Source organism: Helicoverpa zea, chromosome 23 (assembly GCF_022581195.2).
Source record: "Helicoverpa zea isolate HzStark_Cry1AcR chromosome 23, ilHelZeax1.1, whole genome shotgun sequence".
In the NCBI taxonomy this organism is placed as follows: Eukaryota; Metazoa; Arthropoda; class Insecta; order Lepidoptera; family Noctuidae; genus Helicoverpa; species Helicoverpa zea.
In genome coordinates, this window is record NC_061474.1 from 5,911,863 (window position 1) to 5,925,476 (window position 13,614).

Consider the following 13,614-nt stretch of genomic DNA (forward strand, 5'->3'; position numbering starts at 1 on the left):
AAACTGGGCAAGTGCGAGTTGGAATCGCGCACGAAGGGTTCCGTACCGATTTATAAAATGGACAAAAAAATCACGTTCGTTGTATGGGAGCCCCCCAAAATATTTATTTAATTCTAGTTTTCAATATTTGTTGTTATAGCGGCAACAATAACACATATGTGAAAATTTCAGTTCTCTAACTATCACGGTTCATGAGATACAGCTTGGTGACAGACGGACAGAGGAGCGAAAACAATAGGGTCCCGTTTAGCGTTTTACCCTTTGGGCGCGGAACCCTATAGACAATACCTAATCCAAATTGAGAACCTCCTATTGGAAAGTCGGTCCAAAAATTACAAAATTGTCGTCTCCAAAAACAAAACCACTAAATAACATTGTGATGGTACTTGCATACTTATCTATTTAAATTCCTCTCGTGGGGGCTATACTTACTTATCAAATCAAGCTTTGCCGATGTTAGCAAGATAGCTCATCTGACGAGATAGCCAAATAGGTATACACAAGGGTACGCTAAAGGCGACATTATCTTCTTAAGTAGGCATATCAAACTGTCATAATAATAACATCTAAATCAGTTAAGATACCGAAGTTATACTTGTTCTATTTTCCAAAGTTCGTGTCGCTGATAAAGTGGGAAAATATGTGCCTTCGAATTTTATCAATAAAGTACTTAAAGAAGAATTATGGCGAGACCGCTATTCCATAGCATGATTCACCTTGTCTTAAATTAAATGGTCGTTTTGGCTGTCTATACGTGAAAAGTAACAGGAGTGAAAGCTGAAGAAGGACATGGCTAAATGGCATTTAAGACTGGTTAGGAGTCCGTTAAAAATTTGAGGTGTAAAATTCACCAAATGTGCTCCGAAATTAGGTATATAGAAGAACTAAAGAATTCTAAAATCTGACGTCTATAGACTGAACCATAATAATGGTCGAAAAATAAACAAAAAACCAAATAATGTTTGGTCAACTGGCACTAATGCTTTTACACTCTAATTTATTCATTTATGTACCAACATTGACCTTGAAATGTATTTATCTACGGCAGATGTTTTAAATAGGTACCTACAAAGTTTCTTATATTTCTTAAGTTTAGAATTTGGATTGAGCCGTAACATGACATTGTAGATTTAGATACCAACCGATGTTATTGTTTTCTGCACTCCGCGGCTGTTAGATAAAACTTATAGATATTGGATAATACTGTGATAAAACGCTAAAATACCGCGAGTTAGATAGAAGACTTGGCAAAATACTGCAAGTATCCGAATCATCATGAGGTAAGTACTATTTCAGACTATTTTCATTTGCCAAATTGAAAACATCGAAGTTAGTTGAGCAATTAGTACTATTTTTTATTATGCTTAATTATTGTAGAAACTTGAAAATTATTATAAATCTTATTATTAATTTTATCTAGATTCTACATTTATTTCTAAGACTAGGCTTGCAGTTGTTCCTTAAGCAAACACACATACCCAACTACATGTGGGATGCTAATCATTTATCAACAAAGAAACCAAATGACTTACTAAATTATCTAATCGACTGCTATCTGAGCAAAATGTACATATTAAATACCTACTTTAATCAGTGTTTTGGTGTTTACAGACCTCCTCACTACCTTTTCGCTGCAGTTTATGCAATATTTCTGGCAGTAGTTTGTGCCGAAGAACACAGTGAAACGTTGGAAATGAGAAAATTGCCAAATGGGTTAAAATTGGGAGTGGCGACCGCAGCTTTTCAAATTGAAGGCGGTTGGAATGCAGCAGGTTGGTTTATTGATTGTATTTGTTATTCGTAAATTCAATAATTGATTTTTAATTCGGAAATAATTATTGTGAGTAAAAAGTCGAGGTTTATGTACTTACGTGAAAATAAAAAGAGTGAAGTAGATTACCCAAGTAGCATTTTGTTCCATTTAAGAGTACACATTTAGTTCCAAGGTGAACTTAAAGCATTACTACAGTTCACTCGTGATGTATTAGCTGCATTATAGCAATTAATTACACCTATACCTGTCTAAGGGATTTACAGGAGTGTAGAGTAATACTTTTATACGGTTATGGGTGTTATATACTCTAACAACTATCCTTTAGTCAGCTTTCTGACTAAGAGCATTATAGGAAGGTAGAGATACGGCAACCCCTGTTTAACGGCCTACTTGTTCGATGTTATAGAGCTAGCATTTTAATAGACCAATTCTGGTAATTTATAAAGCCAAAGGCTGTTATGTTTTTTTTGTCTTAGACTGTTATACAACCAGTAGCTGTGTTAGGACTTGTTTGTGATACTTAAAATAACCTTTTTTTTTACTATCTGTACAGAAGTGTTTAAATGATTCACATGTGGACTGTAGGCTGTTAGAAGGGCTATATAACAGTTCACATAGCCGTATTTCATTTCCACCATTTTGTTCTACGTAACCTAAAATACTTACCAAATAAATCTAAAAGATTAATGCAGATTTATCACAAAATACGCAGATAGAGCGAATGAGTTTTGGTTTCATGTTAAAATTAATTACCGTAGTATAATTATAATGCCAATAAAATTTAAAAAACTGAAAATGTAAATTTTCCTCTCAGCCAGTTTTAAATATTTCAAAATGAATAAAGCGTTTTTACAGAGGCGCGTGAAAATTTTAGTTGTCAATATGTATACATTTCACGATAAAGTTGCATTCCCATGGCATTAACATGATATAGTATATAAAACAGGTACTACCGCGTGTTATATTATAATAATAATCCGCCGGAGTTGGTTTGTGCCGAATCCGTGCACTCCGTACACTTGTCAAACTAATATATTAAAATGTGGAAATAATTTAGGACACAAGTGAATTTAAGGTAGCTTACTGGAGTACTTTTGTCCGATGTTAACTGTGAAGGCTGTGTATTTAGCCACTTATTACTCTTTATTACACTCATGTACGTTATATGGTTCACACTGCGTTCCATATAGTGCCGTAAGTCAGCCTTAAGTCCGATGTTACTACTTAAACTGCTATTATAATGCTATTATACTTCTAATGTACAGCCATAGTGAACTTAAGGCTGTCTAATTTGTGCCCAAACTGGTTCAATAAAAGCATTATAGCAAGCTATACAGCTCATATACAGCTGACATACACAGCTTGTAGAGTACATGTGAACGACTAGACATCTTATATAGAACTCCGAATGCTACTTGGGTAGGGAACACACCTCCCAATTCAGATTTTCAATTTCGAGATCTTGGTGCCTGTAATAATGTCACCGTCGAAGGGTCCTTACAATAATCACAAAGGATCGAATGTAGGGTTGTTTATATTTCTGTTTAACGACATAATATTATATTAGGTATACAAACATCGACATTTAGGGTACCCAAATAGTCTCACGCCAGAAGCGAACCATCCGATGCAGCGCAGCATCCGATACGACGACCACGTCCCGTTTATGAAAAATAATTATTGTTACAGATAAGTCTCCAAGCATCTGGGACACCTACAGTCACATCCCAGGAAAGATAAGAGATGGCACAGATGGCAATGACACATGCAAATCCTACGAATACTATCAACGCGACATCCAAATGCTCAAATTCTTAGGCGTCGATTTCTACAGATTTTCCATTTCATGGCCAAGAATATTGCCCACTGGGTTTTCAAACAAAGTCAGTGAAGAGGGTATAGCTTACTACAATAGATTGATAGATGAATTGTTGGCAAATGGAATCGAGCCAGTTGTGACCATGTTTCATTGGGACTTGCCGCAAAGTTTGCAAGATTTGGGGGGTTGGCCCAACCCTCATGTCGCCGACTGGTTTGAAGACTATGCACGAGTGTTATACGACGCTTTTGGCGACAGAGTAAAAACTTGGATAACACTGAATGAACCGAAACAGTTCCTGATTTTTGGGTATGGACAGAAGAGATTTGCGCCTGATGTGTATTCCCCGGGGATTGGTGATTACATGGCTATCAAGAACGCTTTGTTGGCTCATGCTAGAGCTTGGCATTTGTATGATAAAGAGTACAGACAGAAGCAGAAAGGTGAGAATTATTTATAACAGTTTCCTTCTACCTACAGAGAAATAAATGTTCCATGAATGTTTCACGATGCCGTCATAATTTTCAAGTAATATGAGATATGGATAAAGTCCTATACATAATCAGTTAATTTTCTCGCTTTTCAGGCACTTGCGGTATAACAATAGCCACGGATCTCCGAGTCGGTGCTACTGACGATCCTGCCGACAAAGCAGCAGGCGACTTAGCAATGGACTTCGAAGTCGGTTTCTACAGTCATCCGATATTCTCGTCCACGGGTGGATTCCCTGAGAATTTGGTTAAACGCGTCGCGGAGAGGAGCGCTGAGCAAGGATTCTCGAAAAGCAGACTTCCGGAATTGTCGAAGGAAGAAATTGAGTACATAAAAGGTAGAAACCGTTAGGATATGTAACTTGTGAATGTCTAATTTTGTGTGAGTAAACTGGTCCATCCTTTGAGTAAAAAGTATAAACAATAAGTATTGGACCAGTTTAAAATGAAATCATCCATATAGAGAATAATTGATTCATTCATACTAAGCAAAACATTCGAAATGGTTCGAAAACGGTTCATTCGTTTGAACACTCTCCCGGAAGGATAACTACATCGAAAGCGGCAGTAGTCCTCCCACAGCTCATAACGTCATCTTAATATTTCAGGAACAAGTGACTTCTACGGGTTCAATCACTACTCTACGAAGTTCTTCTACGCTCGGAAGTATGAACCAGGAATGTATGCAGTACCCTCGTACGATGACGACATCGGTGCTGTTGGGGACTATGGCAGTTATGAGTTGGCACCCGTTATGCACACTACTGTAAGTAGTTTTTTTATAATTTGGTCATTGGGTACTGTTATGAAAAAGCTTGCTCCATGGCAAGATGACCTACCTCTGGAATAAAAAAGAAGTAAGTTTGGAAGGAAGTGGACATATGGAACATTTGGAATTTCATATATCCTCTTTTTAATATTGTTTAGTTCAGATTACACTCGAAAGAACGGATTACAAATGTAATGAAGATTTTCTGAACCCAAGAGTTCTCTTATTTCCTAAACTTTTGACAACTTTTGACTTCTTTTCAGAAAATTCCCGATGGCATGCGAAAAGCATTGAACTGGGTGAAAGATAACTACAACAATCCGATTGTGATGATCACAGAGAACGGCTACGGCACTTATGGCGGGAATAATGACATTGACAGAATAGATTACTATAGACAATACATCAACGCCATATTGGACGCCATTGAACTCGACGGGTGTAATGTTGCCACGTACACTGCTTGGAGTCTTATGGATAACTTCGAATGGGATTCTGGAATTGGGTAATAATAACCATACCTATAAAATTCATCCCGCGTTTGCACCCATTTCCTGAGGGAACTACTTTCTGCATTGGGATACAATTTCATACTTCCATAATTTGCCGTTTTTTTTTAAGTCACCACCGGAAGCTAATTTAGGCTGTATGTGCATTGAAATAAAGTCGAAACTTTATTTTTTCAGGGCAAAATTTGGTCTTTTTGAAGTGGATTTCGAGGATGACAAAAGGACGCGAAGGGCAAGAACCTCTGCTCTATGGTACAAAAATCTCCTAGCCACCCGAACATTAGACCCTGGACACGAACCAAAGCTTGAAGAAATCTCTTTTTAATGATGTCAGTATTAAATAAAGTAAAGCTAAAATAAACATGATCTTTGACACTCATTTTTGGAATATCATTACGAATTGAAAATAAAAAACGGACAAGTGCGGGTCGGACTCCCCCACCGGGGGATAATACGTACTACATATAGAACTCTTAAAATACATACATGTAGGTAATTGCATTATTAAGTGGACATAAATACTAAAACATCATACAAGTTTGGAAGCCCGTTTACTATCACATTTATTAATTAATAACATTCAAGAAAAAACAACATTAACATTGAAGATAAATTCAGCTTATGGCTGTTATTGTCTATTAAATATATTATTCTTTGTAATAGGGATGATGACTGACATTAATCACGGAAATATGTAAAGATTGTCATATTTCTAACATAGCAGGGAATTATGGTTTAATAAATATACTATTGTGTACATAGCGAAGTGGAGGAGAAGTAGCAGGAAAGCGGACCCCGGGCCCGGAAGGGCAACCGGGACAACGCTAGGATGATGATGATGATGAAATATACTATTGTTAAAGTATAAAAGGCGTAAGTAATTCATTAATAAATTAAAAACAATAAAAAGTAGGTAACACCTAACCTAGGTAAATCATAAAGAAACGGTTTTGTATTCGAATTTCCACTTAAAAAACATACACTTTAAATCTGTAGTCCTAAATATTGTCAACATCCCTATTTATATAGCAAATATACTTTTACCATGGTTTTGGTGGCCTAGCACCAAAAATTACTGAACCAACACGAACTGTAGTAGCTCCAAGTTCAATCTGGAAAAAAAAACATTCAAATTAAAAACCTCCTTTTTAGGAAGTCAAAAAATAATTCATCCATTAGAAAGAAATAAAATAAGTTTTATTGGGCGATATAAGATGTTCACATACATTGCTAGAACCATAAACTTTCCCACTTTTTAAAGATATAAGGCCCAGGTTCAACAACAACATAATCATCAGTTTTTTCTTAAATGTACTGTTTGCTTACAAGATTGTAGGTATGTAAATATTCACAGTAAACAGTTGTTAGAAAACTGTTTTTTTACTAGGCTAGTAGGAATATTTTAAACACGACGTTTTAAACCCTCCCCACAGTTCCATTTTTGTGGAACTACTTAAAGAATCTGGATTTTTTAAAATGTATTGCCAGAGTAAAAAAAATACTTACAGCCTGTTCAAAATCACCAGACATCCCCATAGATAATTCCACGTTATTTATATCAAGGTTCAAATTTTCACAAACTTCCTGTCTACATTTAGCGAGGCATAGGAAATCTGGGTTTGTGATTTTAGTCACATCATAGTCGTACATTCCAATTGTCATCAATCCTTTGAAATCCAGGTTCGGACAGTTTTTCAGGACATGCTCAACCACTCTTGTTGTTTCAGACGGCTCAATTCCATTTTTAGCTGAAAAGACAGATTTTTAAATTAAATAGATTTAATTAATTAGGTACATATAATATTATTATTTATTTATTCGACTTACATGGCTTTAACAGCCAATTACATAAATCGTAAACTTAAATCTAAAGGACAATGGGCACAAATCAAAGACTATAAAACCACTTGACTGCGCATACAGTGCCCCGACGCTCGCCAAACGTTAGTGATTTTGCGCGTACTATAAGGATACGATCAGTACGATCCTTTAGTAGCGACCAAGTCTATGACCTGCGAACACGCTAAATTATTGAGGATTTTATTTAGTAAAAAATTTAAAAAATGCCTACATGCGCGATGAAATGGTGCGGGAAACAATCCAGGACATCTAGTTACAAAAAAGATGGCATCGGCAAGTATCAATACCAAAATTTGGCTTTGATTTTATTATATTACGAAATATCACAGGGGTCTATTTAAATTGGTGGTTGGTGAACCGCGCTCACGCTCGTTGATGTCTTTTGGAAAAGTCCCTTTCTTTCATTAAGAAATTCGAATACGTCTATCTCTTTCTTACCCTTTGTATTCCTATCGATGTAATTCGGGCTGTTACCTTTAAGGATGAAGTGGATATCGATAATAGTAAAACATTAATTAAAAAATATGTTTTATTTTGGCTAATGAGTTAATTAACTGACTATAGCGACGTTAGACGCAGCTGTTCTTGGTGCCTCCACAAATTACTTTTAATGTAATAAAAAAAAAACATTTTAGATTTTTTAAGATTCCAGAAATATGGAAAATTGGTCCCCAACAAAATACAGTGTTGTTTGCTCGAGGCACACTTCACTCCCAATTCTTTTGAATATTTAAAACAATGCCGACGTTTATTTAGTTCAGCGATTCCAACAATGTTTTTGTCTATCTTAGTAAGTTTTTATAAACCTCATAATTTTGGAATAATTACATCGTGTATCTATTTAAAATATATCAAGAAATATGTAGACGTTCGATTATCGTTTTTTACTAAAAACAATCAGGACCCTAAAACAATCATTCGAAAAACTTATACTAAATTAATACATTTTAAGAATCAAAAATTTTCTTGTACGGAGTTCTTTTTTGTAATAGACTGATTTTTGTTAAATATTCTTATACGATTTTTATTGAGTTTTTATTACTACGATGAAATACATTTTATCGATATTGTTTAATTGAAAGAGCAATCCCTTGCTGAGCGTACTCATGCAACTCGACCTTGAACTGACCAATAGTAGCCGCGGATTATGCCGCGTCCCCCGGCCCGCAGCGGTGAGTCGTGTTCTTAGAAGAAATTGTCGAGTGCGCTCTCTAGTGGTTATTTACTTTATGGCACAAATATATGAGCCCTGGTATTTAATGTAAATAAACTTTTTTTTAATTCAGAAATTGACTTCTCAACATAATGATGATATTGATAAGCTCAGTAAAATAAAGATTGCATACCTTCTTCAGCACTAGTATTGATCTGTACAAACACAGGCAATTTTTCCTCATTTTTTCTATATTTCGGCCATTGCTTGTTCAAATTGTCAGCTAACTTCTCAGAATGAACCGTCTGTATCATAAATAGTTGCGGGGAACTAAGAAGTTTATTTATTTTGTTGGTTTGCAAATGGCCAATGAAATGCCATTTAATATCCTTGCATTTCTCTAGAATGAGAGGGTCACTTGCTTTATCAGCTAACTCGTTGACATAATTCTCCCCAAAATGGCGCTGGCCAGCCTCATAAGCTTCAACAATCAACGAAGCAGGTTTTATCTTTGAGACAGCTACTAACCTTGGCATAACTTGTGGCAGGTCCTTAAAAAAAACTTTAGTTTAAAAAAAGAATACATAAAGATATTTAAAAATAAGACATAATTTAACCATGCATGCAGAAAAGGTAACTCATCACAATGTTCTATTAATGTAGGTATAATGGAATATTTGTTAACAGGCGGTAGATCATATCAATATCATAGACAGACGAGGGATTACTAAATATACATAATCATTGTTATGTCTGGGTGGTGAGTTATAAAAGTAAGATAAGAAATATTACAACCAAATGATAGCTAAATGGTAGGTAAATGGTTAAAAATAGATGTTTTAATACTTAATGCACACGGGACTACAGAGTCCTAGACTTTTGGAAGACGAATATTTGGATGATGAGATTTGGAGGTAATGGTGACAGCCAATGATGGTCATCTCTGACAAAATCAAAAATCGTTTATTCAAACTTGCTAAAAACAGCACTTTTTGAATGTCGGTAATTTACAAAAGACAGCCACCAATATGCCCACCCTTCACCACTTCCTTTGTGTTTTTGCTGGGAAGAAGAAGTGGCAAAACAAACTCTCCAGCAAAAATGACATGAAATGTATATTCTGTACATAGAAATGTATCCTGGATCAATGTAAGCTGGACTTTGCTACTATGGTAGGAAACGGAAACTATTTGGGCTATTATGATGGGATGTTAGTGTATTAGCATATAGGAAACTAAAGGGACTATGACACCAGCCTGGTGTACAACAATATACTAGGGAACTATGTTTATAATTTTCCTAAGACTGCAAGATTATAAATTACCTCTGCAAGATTATAAATTTAGGTAATTTATAATTACCTTCAGTTCTTGCAGTTCTTATTATTTTCTGGTTACATAAACACAATACACGTAAAAATGGCAGATGATACCAGCTATAATAGTAGTCCGGTCAATTTAGACATAAAAGTAGTGGTCAAATAACAATAATTCCCAGAAAGCCAAATTTTTGTGGAGAGCTAGGGTTTACCATTAGAAATAAAATATCGCACACATGAGATTGATGGAGACTTCTAATATTTTATTTGTAATGATAAACCCTCTCCACCAAAATTTGGCTTTCCGGGATTTTTTGTTATTTCAAATGTCTATATTGACCGAAGCCTGGAAGTTTGTGATTGATTCACCCGTGCATCGGAGAGCACGTAAATGTCGGTCCTGCGCCTGATCTCTTTCCGGTCGTGTCGGATTCCTGTCCCATCGGGCTATGAGAGTGAAGGAATAGGGAGTGCACCTGTGTCTGCGCAAATGCTTGTGCACTATAATATGTCCTGCGCAGTTGGCTAATCTCCTTACATGAGAACAGCCGCCGTAGCCGATAATCGGCTAGGAAGACATCATCATCATCATATTGACCGGACTGTAAGTACTTATTCTATGAAGATTAGTTGCAATATTTAGTTTGAAGATAATTTGTTACAATATTTACATTATAATGCCCTAACGGGTGATGTGTGCAGTTATGAGAAAGACTGTGTACATTATGCAGTGAATAACTAATAAATTTTCCTATGTATACTATACGCCTAATTATTGTTGAATCTAGGACCTTGACATTTAATATTTGTTTAGAACTTGAATTCCTATAGAACTATTTTATCTCCTGTTTAAGTTTTTTGTATGAGACTGTTTCTTTCCTGAATAGAGTAATTTAAAAAATAACCCATAAAACTAATCGCCTAAATTGCAATCAGGAGGCAACAGGGACACAAGTGGCTGAATAGTCAAGATATCTTGTGGTATCTAAATTCAGATCACAAACTTTTGAATCTCAGGGGGCCAGCATCTCTGGTTTACTCTCAAATTACAACGAGGCATTCCTCTTCCAAATAGAGCTTTAGCCCGCTCCAACAAATCCACTCTAGACGGCGAAGGAAGGGGAGTCAGAGTGTGGTAGTATCTTCTCTTTGGAGTATATGATATTTGAGTATCGTCCGTCTCAAATGCACGCCTTATTATTGTTAAAATATATATGATTGGTACTCACTTTACTGCGCCTGGCCACCGCACCCTCAATTTGTGACAATACTTTTTTTAAGCCCAACATTACGTCGATCTTCTGATCTTGACCCGATTCTGATGACATAGTTACTATCGTGGTACAGCGAGAACGGAACTGTTATAATTATTCCATTGAAATTGCTGTTTTGATCACTTTTATTTGGTTTTATTATCTATTTGACAACTTCTTATCAATAATGTCAAATCTCAATTCTCACTCAATCGATAGTAACCTGTCAATGAATGAGCGGCCTCAGTCAAGGCCAAAGGCCACTAGACCAAACGTTCCATCAAAATCAACGGCGGATCCAGGGGGTAGGTCACAAGGTCATGACCCCCCCCTGGGCCAGGTTCAGGACCTAAGAGGACCAATAATTGAAATGGTTAAACACGATGTTTTCAGTTTTTGTTATAAGTATAAGATAATTTTTATTCCGAGTGAATAGGTAGATACCTACATAGTTACAGGTAGAGTAGTTTTGCTGAAGAATTCGTGCTCGCAACGCTCGCTCTCTATTCTTTATTTACTCTTTATCCGTACCCAAAAGGAGGAAACGGGACCCTGTTACTAAGAATCCGCTGTCCGGGTTGTCTACATTACATGCTGTATCTCATGCAGGGCCGTCTTAACCTATGGTGCAGGGTGTGCGAATAACCCGGGCGCCTCGGTCTCAGGGGCGCCGCGGGACGCCCCACCACCAGGAAATTTCGAAGAAATTACACCCGTTCGATAAGGAAGTTCCACATTGTATCATGATACTGACAAAAAAGTCGCCTTCGCTTTGTTGGATCGATCATTTTGATTATTTTTAACTTTTAACATCCTCCAACTAAGTGAAAAAATTCTAGCTCGCTACGCTCGCGAGTAAATGACTATATCTGTACTGTATTTCTGATTATTTATTATTTTTAATGACGCACCGAATCAACGAACACAAATGGCACTCGCTCTAATCACAGTTCCTTTTTATTTGTACGTAATTCCCAGTCTGATTTGTGAGTCTTCAAACAAATAATTTAAAAAAGTTCGCGCTCGCTGCGGTCGCGGCTACTTGTTGCTTTACAATGTATTTAATCAGGTGCTTTTGTGTCGTAGGCTCAAAAAATTTCGCGCTCGCTTCGCTCGCGCAATATCATATATACCTTGCCTTGATAACTTCATAAGTCAAATATAACAAAAAAAAATATTAATGGAGTCCTTAAAAACAAAACAGTTTGCGCTTCCGACTGCTTGTTACTTTACAGCGCTTTTTTAAACTTATGAACTTTTTGTGTCCCAAAATTAAAAAATTTGCGCGCTCGCTTCGCTCGCGCTAATTTTTACAATAACGTAGTCCTGTCTCGATTTTCATAACTTAAATCTGGCCAACAGTTTGAGCCTACAATGATTCGGAAACATTTTTATAAGTCCTTTACCTACCAAAAAAGTGACTTTCGTTCGAACGTTCTTATTTATATTCCTTTCAATAGATACATAGGTGGCGCTTGGGTGATGATTGCACCGAGGCGCTACATGAGCTAGAGACGGCCCTGATCTCATGAACCCTTACCATTACCCTTACTTAAGACAATTGAAGTTTTCACAGAAAATGTTTTACTGTTGCGGCAATAAAAAAAACGTACGCGCCCTTTTCTACGTACACAATACTTTGCAAACGTTTAGTCTTCAACCTGAAAAAATTCTCGCGCTTGCTATGATCGCACTTTCTTGTATTTGTGCTGTCTATTTGTTATACAGCAAGAAAGCGTTTTCATCTACTTTTAGCCCTCGAACTGAAAAAAAATTTTCGCGCTCGCTTCGCTCGCGCTTTTTTCAATTTCACGTCTGTGATTCTATCCAAGAAATCGCGTTCGCTCAGCTCAGACCATTTTCTACATAAAAACACTTTTTTAACCTTAGTCCTCGACCTGAACAAAAATTTTCGCGCTCGCTTCGCTCGCGCTTTTTTGTTTAGCACGTGTGTGTAGTATAAATACGAGAAATTGCGCTCACTCTGCTCGGGCCATTTTCTACATGAAAACACTTTTCTTCACATTTGTAAAAATTTCGAGCTCGCTACGATCGCGCTTATTGTATTTATACTACTACTTTTAATATTAACAGATCTATACGCTACAATATAATATTTTTTGTGACTTGACCACGACTGTGTGACCCCCCCCTGGTGCCGAAGCTGGATCCGCCCTTGATCAAAATACTGTTGAGGCGTAAAAAATAATCCTTGTTTTTATTTATACTTAGTTATTTATATTATCCGCTTCCCAAATTTTTGTAAAAAAAAACAATTAATTTACATGAAAATAAGTATAATTTTGATTTATTCTTTTATTAATATAAATGAATAATGTTAATAGCTCACTCTAGTCGAAAAAAGCCCAAAGGGAGTACATAGAGAATCTGAGGGTATTTGAGACCCCTTGCTGCAGTCTATCTATCGTTCTGAAAGTTTATCTAATGCCAATTTAATTAATGTTATCTAAAATACCTAAATTCTCGTAAATCCGTACTCTTTTTAGCCTCGTTAACACCCTTATAAATGCTAGGAAGGAATGATCATATCTTTCTAAAATTAATTAAAATCATTCTCGTTATAAAACAGAAACATTAGTGTCACTGTGCTACACAGCTGATAACATTTTTGCATATTTCCGAACGAAAAGTAGACGTCAACTCGATT

The 13,614-nt window shown here is 36.3% G+C and overlaps 2 protein-coding genes across 4 annotated transcripts; one reads left to right on the forward strand and one right to left on the reverse strand.

Annotated features, from left to right (window-relative positions):
• The first annotated feature begins 873 nt into the window (after positions 1-873).
• On the forward strand, positions 874-5,741 carry LOC124641840 (myrosinase 1-like). Of its 2 annotated transcripts, XM_047180077.1 has the most exons (7): positions 874-1,280; positions 1,612-1,772; positions 3,464-4,036; positions 4,180-4,422; positions 4,693-4,850; positions 5,117-5,358; positions 5,540-5,741. In XM_047180077.1, the coding sequence occupies exons 1-7, from the start codon at positions 1,276-1,278 to the stop codon at positions 5,685-5,687; spliced, it is 1,530 nt and encodes a 509-aa protein (XP_047036033.1). In that variant the 5' UTR covers positions 874-1,275; the 3' UTR covers positions 5,688-5,741. The 2 variants fall into 2 exon arrangements, with proteins under 2 accessions (XP_047036033.1, XP_047036032.1); XM_047180076.1 differs by lacking the exon at positions 874-1,280 and having other exon boundaries at positions 1,416-1,772.
• Positions 5,742-5,896: 155 nt separating this feature from the next.
• LOC124641841 (pyridoxal phosphate homeostasis protein) lies at positions 5,897-11,170 on the reverse strand. Of its 2 annotated transcripts, XR_006985713.1 has the most exons (5): positions 10,923-11,170; positions 8,569-8,926; positions 6,869-7,110; positions 6,221-6,474; positions 5,897-6,116 (listed from the first exon to the last, which is right to left on the reverse strand). XR_006985713.1 is itself a non-coding variant. In XM_047180078.1 (4 exons), exons 1-4 carry the CDS (start codon positions 11,019-11,021, stop codon positions 6,403-6,405), a joined length of 771 nt encoding a protein of 256 aa, XP_047036034.1. In that variant the 5' UTR covers positions 11,022-11,170; the 3' UTR covers positions 5,897-6,402. The 2 variants fall into 2 exon arrangements, 1 of the variants encoding a protein (XP_047036034.1); XM_047180078.1 differs by having other exon boundaries at positions 5,897-6,474.
• Positions 11,171-13,614: the final 2,444 nt, after the last annotated feature.